This window comes from Trifolium pratense, linkage group LG3 (genome assembly GCF_020283565.1).
Source record: "Trifolium pratense cultivar HEN17-A07 linkage group LG3, ARS_RC_1.1, whole genome shotgun sequence".
In the NCBI taxonomy this organism is placed as follows: Eukaryota; Viridiplantae; Streptophyta; class Magnoliopsida; order Fabales; family Fabaceae; genus Trifolium; species Trifolium pratense.
Genome location: NC_060061.1, coordinates 5,690,695 through 5,704,116, shown reverse-complemented (window position 1 = coordinate 5,704,116; position 13,422 = coordinate 5,690,695). Strand labels below are relative to the sequence as shown.

At 31.9% G+C, this 13,422-nt stretch overlaps 2 protein-coding genes across 2 annotated transcripts; both read left to right on the top strand.

Annotated features, from left to right (window-relative positions):
• The first annotated feature begins 891 nt into the window (after window positions 1–891).
• LOC123915858 (protein trichome birefringence-like 23) lies at window positions 892–3,976 on the top strand. The gene is made up of 3 exons (XM_045967127.1): window positions 892–1,373; window positions 1,620–1,897; window positions 3,046–3,976. The coding sequence occupies exons 1-3, from the start codon at window positions 1,127–1,129 to the stop codon at window positions 3,820–3,822; spliced, it is 1,302 nt and encodes a 433-aa protein (XP_045823083.1). The 5' UTR covers window positions 892–1,126; the 3' UTR covers window positions 3,823–3,976.
• A 4,236-nt stretch (window positions 3,977–8,212) lies between these two features.
• On the top strand, window positions 8,213–10,754 carry LOC123915857 (high mobility group B protein 6). Its single transcript, XM_045967125.1, has 5 exons — window positions 8,213–8,673; window positions 9,161–9,280; window positions 9,375–9,752; window positions 9,982–10,047; window positions 10,142–10,754. Exons 1-5 carry the CDS (start codon window positions 8,287–8,289, stop codon window positions 10,631–10,633), a joined length of 1,443 nt encoding a protein of 480 aa, XP_045823081.1. The 5' UTR covers window positions 8,213–8,286; the 3' UTR covers window positions 10,634–10,754.
• The last annotated feature ends 2,668 nt before the right edge of the window (window positions 10,755–13,422 follow it).

Here is a 13,422-nt window from a genome sequence, read left to right as displayed (position 1 = left end):
TTATTGGCAACACTTAGGTTGTTACTATTTTTTTTTTTGAATGGCAGGTTGTTACTAATTGGATCCCAATTAGTTTTGTAATCACAGTTCAAAAGAGAGAAGAAAGGGATATTATTTATTTCAAATTTTAAAATAAGACTTATTTTTTTGATATAAAATAAGACCCTTATTAACTTCTTTTTTATAAATCCCCGTTGACTTTAATTACCGTTATACAAATAACCAGCATACCCTCATTCACTATACAAAACATTAGACCATCTTGTATTTAAAGCTAATTTTGTAATTACATGAATCACACAATAAATTATTAAAATAATCTAACAATCTTTCACTTATTCAATGTAATGACAAGATTTAACATTAATCCATAATAGTACTTCTTATTTATAACAAAAGTTAAAAAAAAATTGAATTTAAATATAAGTAAAAGTCACTAAAACCTAGGTAGATCTAGTGATGTTGTCTTGAATTCTCAGAGTATGTTCCTCTCAAGGTCTCAGGTTCGATTCTTACTGGTGTCAATTTTGATGGGTCAAGTCTATACAAAGAAAAATAAAACTCCGACTTTAAATCGGGTCTCCGCAAGTGCGTGACGGGATTGGTCCCCTTGAATTAGTCGATCCTAAGGCCGAACTTTACTTAATGCTATTTTTTCAAAATTACCCTTATTAATTGTTCTACTTTTTATGATAATTTTAGAGTGTCAATGCAAAATTAATTTACATAAACTAAAAGGAAAAAAAAAAAAAAGTATATTTACATATACTAATTCCTCAAAATAATTTACATGAATTGAAAAATTGACTTCTCCTAAATAAATGTTAGGTTGACCACTTTTACAAATGTCATATGCATCAGCCAAATGATTAAAGATTGAAATGTCATTGTTGATAATGGAGTAATTGATTAATGATAATGGTATAATTGATTAATAATCAAAGTAATGGAGTAGGTTGACAATGCCTGTGACTTGGATCTGATCTATTTGGTGGCAAGTCTTAAACTTTTCCTTACCCAAAATTATCTATCCTTTGCTGAGTGTAAGTAAGCACAAGCACCAACAATTTGGTTTTTTGCCCTGTTTGTCCAAACAGAGTCACAGTACTTACTCAGAACAAAGAAAATGAGGATCGATTCTTCTTTCAATCACAAAAATTACCTAATCAAGTTACTCCTCACTCTTTTCTTCTCACTCATAGCTTTTCGTCTTCTCTTTTTCCACTCTCTACCAACTCTCTTTGATTCCCCTCTTACCGACAAAACCACCGTTTCATCAGAACTTCAAATCCCACCTCAAAAATCTTCTCTTTCAGAGCTTCCACTAGACCCTCTTCAAAATGAAGAAGATGAAGCATCTCCCACCGACATGGGTCAGTAACATTATTTAGATCTGAAATCATAAACAGTGTTTTTTTTTATCATGAACACTCTTCAGATTAGGCGTGTCTGGTGTCTGACATGCGTAGATGTAGGACACCAACACATGTAATATAATTAATTACATTGAATTATGTCATTTTGCTCAAATTATTATCGGTGTCATTAATGTCGTCTTTTTTTTTTATGAATTATGAATTAAAGTTTGAATTTTTATTTTTTGTTTTTGAATAATGCAGGGAAATGTGATTATTTTAATGGTGATTGGGTACCAAATCCATTGGGTCCAATTTATACAAATGAAACTTGTGACCTTATTGAATCTCATCAAAATTGTTTGAAAAATGGAAGACCAGATAGAGAATTTTTGTATTGGAAATGGGCTCCTAGAGATTGTGAGTTACCTATATTTGATCCTTTAAGGTTTCTCAATATGATGCGTGGTAAAGTTTGGGCACTTATTGGTGATTCAATTTCTCGAAATCATGTTCAATCTTTGCTCTGCTCACTTTCTAAGGTTTGTCTTTTTCATTGCCAAGTTGAACTATAGTGTTCATTGTTATCAATAGTTGTGTCACGGTGTTGCTCCTGTTATGAAAACTTGTACAAAATAGAATGGACAAAACAAACAATCACTAGGTACAAATGTTGTTTTTCTATTTTTGTCTGATATTTATTGAATGTTTCTATGAGGATCAGAAACTGTTTTTTTTACGGATCTTGTTTTTTGCGGTAGTTTGTTGAGTCCGGAGAATAGGTCAAGAATATGTTGTTTTGTTTGAGAAAGTTGTTGCTTAGTTGCACTTGTTTGTTGGCATATAAATGATGATGTTAGAATAGGCCTAAAACTTTGGTACTTAGTTAACCTATAATGAAAAAAGTGGAGGATTAAGTCATATCATTGTTTTTATTCATTAACTTTGTTTGATCTAGTTGCATCAGAATCTAGATCAATATATAAGGCACCAGGATCTAGTGCATTGGAATCAAGTGTCGGTTTATATATGTAAGGCACTGACGATTTGGACACAAACTCCGGGATTTTGAGGTTTCGTTTGTCAGCTTCATAGTAATTAAGGATAGAAACATTTTAATTTTCAAGATTTGATGGTCAATTGGTAGATATCATTTTGAACTTTGATTGAAATGATTATTGAATTTATAGTGAAAAGCTTGCATTAAATGCTTGTGGATAACGCCAAAAATTGAAAAAGTTAGAATACCAAAACTTGAGAAGTTTTCAACTCGATTAAGAAGAGATAACGTAATTAGTATGAAGGCTAATGGCAGGAACAAGCCGGGGCCAGTTAGTTGCTAGTTTCTAGAAATCCATACACATATAGTTGCTAGTTTCTACCTGCCTTCACAGTTATGCGTTCATTTTAAATCGTGACATGAGATTTAGTTTTCTAACCGATCCCTCTCTCCCTCCCGTTTATTCTATACGTACACAATTATATACTAACAAACTTTCATATAGTTGTGACCACTTGTTTGGACTGCATTGAAGCATGGTTGGCTTTGAAATAATTATATACTAACAAACTTTCATATAGTTAGGCTGATCATGCCATATGTGCACCACCAATCAAGTCAACTTGACTTTTTCTATAATTTTTTTCTATTCCATGGTAGGACTGTATTTGAACTATTTTTGACCTTCAGGTAGAAAAAGCTGTCTTAGTTTATCACGATGAAGGATACAAGTCCAAAAGCTGGCACTTTCCTTCGTACAACTTCAGTATGTCAGTTATTTGGTCACCATTCCTTGTGGAAGCTGCTATTTTTGAAGACATAAACGGCGTTTCAAGTTCTGAAGTTGAGCTATATCTAGACAAACTGGATCGTAAATGGACGGATCAGTACCTGAGCTTTGATTACATTATTATTTCTACTGGCAAATGGTTTGTTAAATCTGCAATCTACCATGAGGCTGACACTATATTGGGCTGTCACGGCTGTTCTGAAAACAAGAACTTGACAGAACTAGGATTTGACTTTGCCTACCGCAAAACCTTGAAAAATGTCTTGAACTTCATAGTGTCTTCCAATCACAAGGGTTTAATTTTGTTCAGGACGTCCACACCTGACCATTTTGAAAATGGGGAGTGGTTTAGCGGGGGAACATGCAACAGAACTGCGCCGATTAAAGAAGGTGAGGTGGAAATAAAGGATTTACTCAGGATTCTTCGTGAAATTGAGTTAGAGGAGTTTAAAAAGGCAGCTTCCAAAGCTTCGAAAAAAGGAGTGAATCTCAAGCTTGCTGATTTTGTGCCACTTTCGCTTTTGAGACCAGATGGGCATCCGGGTCCATACAGGCAGTTTCAACCCTTTGCAAAGGACAACACTGCTAAAGTTCAGACTGATTGTTTGCATTGGTGCTTACCTGGGCCAATAGACTCTTGGAATGATATAATAATGGAGATGGTTGTTAATGGATAACATTGGTGCTTCCCTCATGCTAGTTGTGCATGTGTGTGAATTCATTCACTGAATTATTTCTCTCTGTATACTATGACTATTCTTGATATTCATACAGATGTAAGATGTAATATTGCAGAAAGGTTTAAATTTATAGCTTTACAATTCATTTTGATATGTCGAGAGTTGAAAGTGCATGATCATTACAATCTGTTTTCTTTTAAGATTGTTTTTTATCTGTGAAGGGGTCATCTGAGGGTAATTGGGACAATTATATTTTGATCTTTGATATCTATAGAAAAATTAATTCAATTTAGTATATGTCAACAATTGGTCTAATGTAAAGAGAGTTCATATTTGGATGACACCATTAACCCAAAAAATTAGTTCAATAGGTAAAAAAGTCTCATAGTTTAAGTTTCGTATTAAGTAGCAGTGCTATTGAATCCTTAAACTTTGAGGGTACAATATGGTGAGGTCGTATAGCTTCAACGAGAATGTGAAATGGTGAAGAGATATAAATATATTTGTTTCTAAAAGGAGTAAAATAACAATACTAAAAGGTCTCACATCGAATAATTCATAGGAAATTATATTCTTTATAATTAAATGGAAAATTAAAGTCATTGCCGAGCTTGGTAACGTTAGTTGTGACCTAAGTTGGGGGCATTAAGGTGTTGGAAAAGTATAATGTGTGCTAAAAAAATTGTTTAATTACATTTGTTGTTAAATGTAAATATGTTTAATTATGTTATGTTGTTTAATTTATAAAAAAAAAATGCCTGCACAAATATAATGCTCCAACCAACAACCTTATGTTATTTCTTTTTTTTATTAACTAGTGCTAATATTTATTTTGTTTTCATATGAAATATATTAATTAATTAATTATGTTGCTGTAAATTTAAATTTAAATGTAAATATATTTAATTAATTTAATATTTAATTAATGTTGTTATTGTTATGCACAAATATAAAGCTCCAACCTAAGAAGCACAGACTCTGATACGGACACTGTGACACCGCTAATGTAAAAAATATGACACCGACACCGTTACATATTCATAAAATAAAATATATAAATTGAGAATCAAAATATATAAATTTAAATCTAAGTTGAACAAGTTATTTCTTAAAAAAATGTTTTAAAACCGGATATGATGATATTTTACCTTTATTTACCCATCTACTATCCAAAAAACTTAAAATATCGTGATCAAAGTGTAATGTCTTCAATCTCTCACTGATCAATATGGTTGTTTCGACACATCTTTAATTCTTTTAGATATGTCCTAAAGAGAGTATAAACAAAGAAAATATAATTTTTTGTTGGACACTTGTCTGATACCTGTTGTATGAGTGTCTTACAGGTGTCGGACACTGATCAAAGAAGTGTCAAAGTAAAAAAAATACTTTTTTTGGACACGGATATGAGTTATCCAACATATGTCACACGAGTGTCATATGAGTATCGGACACCGCAACACGCCTAATCATAAAGGTGTTGGTGCTTCATAGTCTCCAAGCAACAACCTTTTGTTATTTCTTTTCTTTTTATTTAACTTGTGCAGTATTTATTTTGTTTTCATATGAAATATAACTGCACAATCTCAATAGCCAATAAAAAAATTATTAAAATAAAATATGACGTTTATAATTCCTTATAGAAAATCGGGTTAAATATGTTTTTGGTCTCTATAGTTTCGCAAAATTTTCGTTTTAGTCCCTGAAGTTTCATCACTCAATGTTTTTAGTCCCTACTTTTAATCAAACTATTGTATATTTTCACATTTTTTAATGATCTTTTATATTCATCTTTATAATATTATAAGAACATCTCTGGTAAAAATTTAGATTTTTTTAACATAAGATGAATTATTTATGAATTTTTATGTGCAAAAAACTAAAAAATTCATATTTAATTCATCTCTTGTTAAAAAAAATTAAACTTTTGTAACAGAGATTCTTATAATGTGCTAAACATGACCGCAGAAAAAAAAATTTAAAATTTTGAATGATATGCACGAGTTGAATGAAAAGTAGGGACTAAAAACCTTGAGTGAAGAAACTTCATTGATTAAAAAGTGTGAAAACAAACTTCAGGGACTAAAACAAAAATTATGTGAAACTATAGGACCAAAAATATATTTAACCCTAGAAAATATCTAACTCTCAAACCAAATTATACGGCTTAATGGACTACTGGTGGTGAAACCAAAAACAATTATCGGTAGATGAGCTTTATGGTTTATCGGGTTTTAATAACATAACCACACCAATGTTAAAGTTAAATTAGTAGTGTGGATGTGCTTGTCATCGGTGGCTTTGGTGGCACCATTAACCATTTGTCATTGTCTTTTTGTGGCTTATTAAAATGGAGTATGGTGATGTCATTTCTCGATTCATTTTCTTCTTTCTATCCCATTTTTATCTTTCTACCGGTGGGCTAGGTAAGCGCGTTCCGCGCCTGCATGTGTCTAACTTATGTCCAAAAAAAATGTCTTATATTATGGTGAGTTTGTTAATAAAAAAATTTTGCTGCTAAAAAAAATTGTGTCTTATATTATGATGAGTTTGTTAATAAAACATTTTTGTTGCTACTAAAAAAAATCAAGGGTATTGTTGGTATTATGAAAAGTTCACACCAAATTTCATGTATTCTCTTATATAGTATAGATATATATAGTATAGATGAAAAAACCATAAAAAAATAAAAGAAAAAGAGAGGTAGTTAGAGGAAGTTAATGACAATTATGGAATAATAAAAAAGTCATAGAGGAAGTTAAGGGCAATTATGGAATAATGAAAAATTCATCCCAAACTCAAGGTTCCTTTTTATATATTGTTATAGATTTCACTTTCTTCTATCTCTTGGTTATAATGAATGACATCTTCTTCCAATGTTCTTGATAACTATTTAAGATCAATCACTTATTTTCCTGTGAAATTTCAGAGGCTCGAAGAACATTTTAAATTAATGATAGGGAAATTGAGTTTTTATTTTTTTTTGTTGACAAAAGTTCTCTTGTTATTTTAAAGAATAATCTTATAAATGAGGGTTGGGCCTAACTCATCGACAAAACCGGCTTGTAAGGTGAGCATTGTCTGTTACTTACAAACCCTTGTTGGGGCCATTTCACATCCGATGTGAGACTTCTTAACACACCTCATCACGCCCAACATTCTTGGGCTTGGTGTGTGGATATAAATGGTGGCTAGCCCGATAGCGGGTAGCCCAACAGATCTTGAAGAATTGGGTCTAACTCAACCCTAAAAAACCGGCTTAACCAATAAGATTCAATAAATGTTCTTATTAAAACACCGACGACGAGACTATGTTGCATTGTTTAAGGGATTGTGAATTCTTGAAGTGCCTCTGAAAATCATTTGGATTCACATATCATACTTTCTTTCTAGAAGATAACTTATGATTATTCTTGATATGTGGAGAATATATTTCTCTCTGTATACTATGATTATTCTTGATATTCATACAGATGTAACTTTAGTTCATTTTGATATGTGGAGAATTGAAAGTGCATGATCATTACAATATGTTTTCTTTTAGGATTTTTTGTCTGTGAAGGGATCACCCGAGGGGAATTGGGACAACTATATTTTGATCTTTGATGTTTGAGGTCTGTAGAAAAATTAATTCTATTTAGTATCTGTCAACAATTGGTCTAATGTAGTTTTGGTATTTCTATTTTGTTTCATTCCTAATTTTGATCCTATTTTTAAAATTTTGCAATTTTAGTCTGTCTATTAAGTTGGATTTGTTTTTTAAACTATGGCGGAGTAAAGGTTGACGATGATGTAGCAATAGATGCATTGACTAATTTGTTTACATAATGTTTTTTTTTCTCAAAAAGATCTTTCTAACATTTCATTCATAATATTGTTGAAGAAAGTCCGTCGTAGCTCTAGCCTTATAATAATATTGTGTCTATTGTCAAAAAAAAATAAATAATATTGTGTCTTTTAGATCTATAAATATAAATATAGTTTTTAATAAAATTGGTTATATCATTCAATAAATTTAGTGGCGCGACTTTTTTTTTACACGGTGGCGCGACTTGTTGTCCACTTATTTTTAATTCGTATCATATGTAATGAACATTCAATATATATAAATATATAAAGAAAAATTATAATTAAAAATATATATATTATTTTGTACTTTTTTTTATGTTGAAAAATCATATTTTTAATTTTCATATTAACGGCTACTTCCTTTTAAAACCATCCAGTAATTCATTTTCAATATCTTCCCGTATATGGTAATTTCATTTTTGAATTTGTATTTATCTCTTCATCAAAACCAACGGTCAACAAAAGTTAAATTCAAAAAATCCGAACGTTGCAACCCTAATCAAATCTCCTATAAAAAACGACTACACTCTCTTCTCTCAAACACAAACAAATTTCATTTCATTTCTGAATTTTGAATCTCTCTCTGTTCAGTTTCCCTCTCTCGCTCTAACAATGGCTGACGTAGTTTCTGAAATCCCCACCAAGAAATCAAGAGGAACAAGAAAGGCTCTCAAGGAGAAAGCCTCAACCAATGATGCCAACATCGTGGCGAACGAGTCAACAATTTCACCCCTTTCTGATCAACCCAAGAAAGAAAAAGCTGCATCAAAGAAACAACAACAGCCAAAGCAACAATCTTTCGAACAAGATCTGCTCGAGATGCAGGAAAAGATGGAGCAGTTGCGTCTCGAGAAGGAGAAGACTGAAGAGTTGTTGAAAGCCAAAGATGAGATCTTGAAGCAAAAGGATGAAGAAATTGAAAATCGTGGTAAGGAACAGGAGAAACTTCAAGTTGAGCTTAAGAAATTGCAGAAGTTGAAGGAATTCAAACCCACCATGGTTAGTTAATTTGTTCAATTTCATCATTATTATTATGTTTTGGTTTAAATCTATATGAAAATATATTGAATTTGGTTTTCGATTGCATTCGGTCGACACATCGGTGACAGTTGAATTGAGATCGGAAAGTCCAGATCTCGATTCCAAATAGGTAATTTAATTCAAAAAAAAATAAAATAAAATTGGACGGTCTAATCTCGATTCCAATGGCTACCGATGTGTTGGCCAGATTGCAAATTGGTTGCCCTAAATTGGTTTTAATATTTAATTTGCCCTGAATTCGATTTGAAATTAGACTGATTACTAGTGATGCGTCGGCCATGTGAAAGCGTGGCGAGATTGCTGAATGTTCTGAATTTGATTTATTCATATTAAAATTGGTTGCCCTAAATTGTGTTTAATTATCATTTGGGATTTTGGGGTCTATTTTTGTTAAAATCATTTTATTCATGTTAATTTATACATTGTGTATGTGATTGCACAACAGAATTTGCCTATGGTGAAAGACAAGGAACTAGAAAAGAAAGACAAGAAGAAGAATGCATGCCCTGAGAAAAAGAGGCCTACTCCAGCCTACATGTTATGGGTCAAGGACCAATGGCATGAGGTACTATAAGCACTTAAATCTAATAGGATGATGATTAATTGATTATTTTTATTTTCAATTTTGCAATTTGGATTTATGGATTATTTGATGCCAGGTTAAGAAGGAGAATCCAGAGGCAGAATTTAAGGACATTTCAAACATGCTTGGTGCTAAATGGAAGACAGTTAGTGCAGAAGAGAAGAAGCCTTATGAGGAGAAATACCATGCTGAAAAAGAAGCTTATTTGCAAGTAATTACAAAGGAGAAGCGCGAGATTGAGGCAATGAAACTCTTGGAAGAAGAGCAGAAGCAGAAGACTGCTATGGAATTGCTTGAACAGTATATGCAATTCAAACAAGAGACAGAAAAAGAGAACAAGAAGAACAAGAAAGAAAAGGATCCATTGAAACCAAAGCATCCTATGTCAGCTTATTTCTTGTTTACTAATGATCGGAGAGCCGCTATTCGTGCAGACAACAAGGGTCTCATGGAGGTAATTGATAATATTGAATTGTATTCTTTGATATGTAGCATCGGCACTTCAGATTATTATGTATATGTGTAGTCCACGATCAAGCTCGGATGTCCACCGATGTCCGAGATAGCGTGGATGTGGTGTGTTTAGTGTCGGACGCACACACAAGCAACATTAACACATTCACACCAATAATAATAATAATAATAATAATAAAATTTACTTAATATGTCTTGTGTCTTTTCAGGTTTCCAAGATCACTTCTGAAGAGTGGAAAAACATGACTGAAGAACAAAAGAGGCCCTATGAAGAGGTACGTACAATACAAATGCAACAATTTTTTGTTTTTCACACAATTTTTAAACTCTACTTATTTTGATTGCTTATACTTATTTTGAAACTTTTAGATGGCAAAGAAGAACAAAGAGAAATATGCTGAAGAAATGGAAGCTTACAAACAGAAAAAAGAAGAGGAGGCTGCAAATCTAATGAAGGAAGAGGAAGAACATAAGAAACTTCAGAAACATGAAGCCTTGCAATTACTCAAGAAGAAGGAAAAAACTGAAAACATGATCAAGGAAACAAAATTGAATCGTCAGAAGAAGAAACAACATAGCAAGGAAGATAAAAACTCTGATCCAAACAAGCCTAAAAGGCCTGCATCCTCATATATTCTTTTCAGCAAAGAAGCAAGGAAGAACATATTAGAGGAACGTCCAGGACTTGGTGCAAACATGCTGACTACACTAATTTCATTGAAGTGGAAGGATATGAGTGAGGAAGATAAACAAGTGTGGAATGCCAAAGCATCTGAAGCAATGGATGCATACAAGAAGGAAATGGAGGAATACAACAAGTCAATTGCTGCAAAGCTGGAGCAGAAATCAGATGAAGAATAATTGATTTTGTGGCGTGTTCAAATCTGTATTGAACACATATGCTTCCTTTAATTTTCTAGCTGTAATAATTTCTTTAATGTACTGATTCTCAAGTGATAAATTTTTAGACCATTTTTACCAATCAACTGTTACCTGGTTTAGCTTTGTGTCCTTGTTATCTGGTTTAGTTTTGTGTCCTTCAACATAATACATAAGAAATTTGAACAAACTCCAAATAAAATTCGGAGCAAGGCGGTACAAGTGTAAGATGAAAAGAAAGCTTCTGCTTGAGGGGGAGCATATCTTAGAGTGGATGGACTCACACTTGAGGGGGAGATTGTTGTGGCAAGTGTGAGTGGTTAAGTCCCACATTGCTTAGAAAAGTGGAGGTTGAACACTTTAAGGGAGAGAACCCATAAACCTAACTTTTTGTTTGATATGAAAGAAAATGTTGGGCATGTGTCAATTTTGCCTTGAGAGATTCCATTGATTTTTCTTGTTTTGAAAAGAAACAAAGGTTTGAGAGCGGTGATTTTGTTTACATCTGTGGAATCTAAGGTTTGAGAGTAAAGTTAAATAGGCCAGGTAAAGAGGCAAATAAAATTCCTTTTGCTAAAATTCTACCTGAAAATATATTTAGAACCTTTCTTTATTATTGGATACAAATACATATAATATTTATGTGACTATATAGAACAAGAATATTGACAATGAGTACCATTGTGTAGCTTTATAAAAAATTTGAAGTGGCTCTAGTTGCTTGAAGATTAATTTTGATTCGATTACCTACTACAATAAACATCTTACTCTTCTAATTTTAAAACATAAAGGTTAGAGAACAAAGGAGTCGAGTTTAATTATTTCTATACTATATATATAAGGAAAATGCTAAACAATACCCCCGGGGCACCGTTTAAGGAACCAAATATAGTAATATCATATTGAAGTTTGTGCAGTCAACGCCTCGAAAGTCTAAAAAGTGTTATTTTCAATTTTAAAATTTCATTTTTTGGTTTCCTTAACCATTGCCCCGGGGGCACCGGTTAGCATGACCCTATATATAAAAAGATGATACATGAGTTTTGATGTAAACTATTCATAATACAAACAATATCCTTGATTTTTTTAGTAGCAACAAAAATCTTTTATTAACAAACTCACTATAATTTAAGGTATGTCTTTTTTTTAAGAACAAATTTTTTTTATTAACAAACTGACCATAATATAAGACATTTTTTTTTACATAAGTTAGACACAGGTAGGCACGGAACGCACTTGCCTGACCCACTAGTAAAAATAACTAAAATTCAAACCATAAAAAAAAACTAAAAGTGATTGATTGACATTGCGTTTTTTATTTTATTTTTAATACTCCCTCCGGTCCTTTTTATAAGAAACACTTTGGAATTTTTATTTGGTCCTTTTTATAAGAAACACTTTGACACAATTCCATTTGTACCCTTATTAAATACAATCAAATAATTCATTATAATGTTAGTGCATTAATTAGAGAGACCTATTTCCCATACTAGTCAAATGTTAGTTTTGGAATATAACATAAAATGTTAGAATCATTAATGAGAAAATTTACCTTCCTTGATCTGTGTGATTTTGTCAAAATGTTTCTTATAATAAGGACCGGAGGGAGTAATTGACATCGCGACTTCAACAAAATTAAAACTCGAAATCTCAAATATTTGATCATCATTATAGAATGTGTTTGATTACGCAACATTCAAGCCATGGAGATTCACGTCTTTTACTTTCAAAATCATATTAATTAGGGCGAATTAAATCATATATAAAAAAATTGATTTGCGTGTTTCACATATTTACTGACCATTAATATTAGCCCACTAAATTAGGATCGAAATTTCATATTTAAAATATGATAAAAATATATAAAAATATTTTTTAAAAAATAAAATAATGATAGTAACCTATAATATACTTTTTGTGTTAATATCTCTAAACAAATGGAGGCTAGCTCCAAACTCTTTTCCGAAATGGAATCTCAACTCGATGGATTGATTGCAATTAATAGTCCCTACACTCAATGTAATTGGATAGAGACCAATTGTGTTCATACGGTGACTTTGACAAGTACAAAATTTAAATTCTCTATAGTCAACTTTTTGATCAATGGATTGGAACTTGGAAGATTGTTCATGGCCGCTACTATTTAGTTACCATTAGATAACTCTAGGGACTACGCACCGTTCTACCAAGGATATTGAATTGGAACTTGAGTGTATGCTCCTATTTAATATTTCATGTTCAATTATATCTAATATTAATTTGGATGGACTAATATTACTTAATAAAAAAAAACTAATATGGAGGTTGAAAAAGTATAATTTTTTTGCCAAACAGTAGTATAGTAGTTAAAAATTTAAATAAATAAATACAAAATTTTGAATTTAAATTTAGACTATGCATATATAATACTATCTTCGATATTTTTAGTGTCCAACTCACTTGTGAAGTTATTCTTGAGCCCAATGTGAATGATCCTTACGCTGACCCTCATGACGATGTACAATGCTTTAGGCCAAGCCATAAGGCCTTATTCCACGAAGCCATTACCACTTCAAATTCCATTTGGTTCATATATGCCTAGCTAAATCGTAACACGTCCAAACTATATGATTTCGACATTGCTTATAAAAAAAATAATAATATGATTTCGACATTTATGAACATTGTTTGTAACGGTCTTCTCATCAATGTCCAACGTTTCCTTGCTAGCGCCTATATAAACAACATTATGAAAAATGTAATCTATTGTCTTAGAATTGAGTGTTTGACCT

Coding starts and splice junctions, on each gene's coding strand:
- LOC123915858 (XM_045967127.1), top strand. CDS start 1,127: ATGAGGATCGATTCTTCTTTCAATCACAAAAATTACCTAATCAAGTTA. Junction 1,374..1,619: donor AGCATCTCCCACCGACATGG/GTCAGTAACATT, acceptor TGAATAATGCAG/GGAAATGTGATTATTTTAAT. Junction 1,898..3,045: donor TGCTCTGCTCACTTTCTAAG/GTTTGTCTTTTT, acceptor TTTGACCTTCAG/GTAGAAAAAGCTGTCTTAGT.
- LOC123915857 (XM_045967125.1), top strand. CDS start 8,287: ATGGCTGACGTAGTTTCTGAAATCCCCACCAAGAAATCAAGAGGAACA. Junction 8,674..9,160: donor AGGAATTCAAACCCACCATG/GTTAGTTAATTT, acceptor ATTGCACAACAG/AATTTGCCTATGGTGAAAGA. Junction 9,281..9,374: donor TCAAGGACCAATGGCATGAG/GTACTATAAGCA, acceptor ATTTGATGCCAG/GTTAAGAAGGAGAATCCAGA.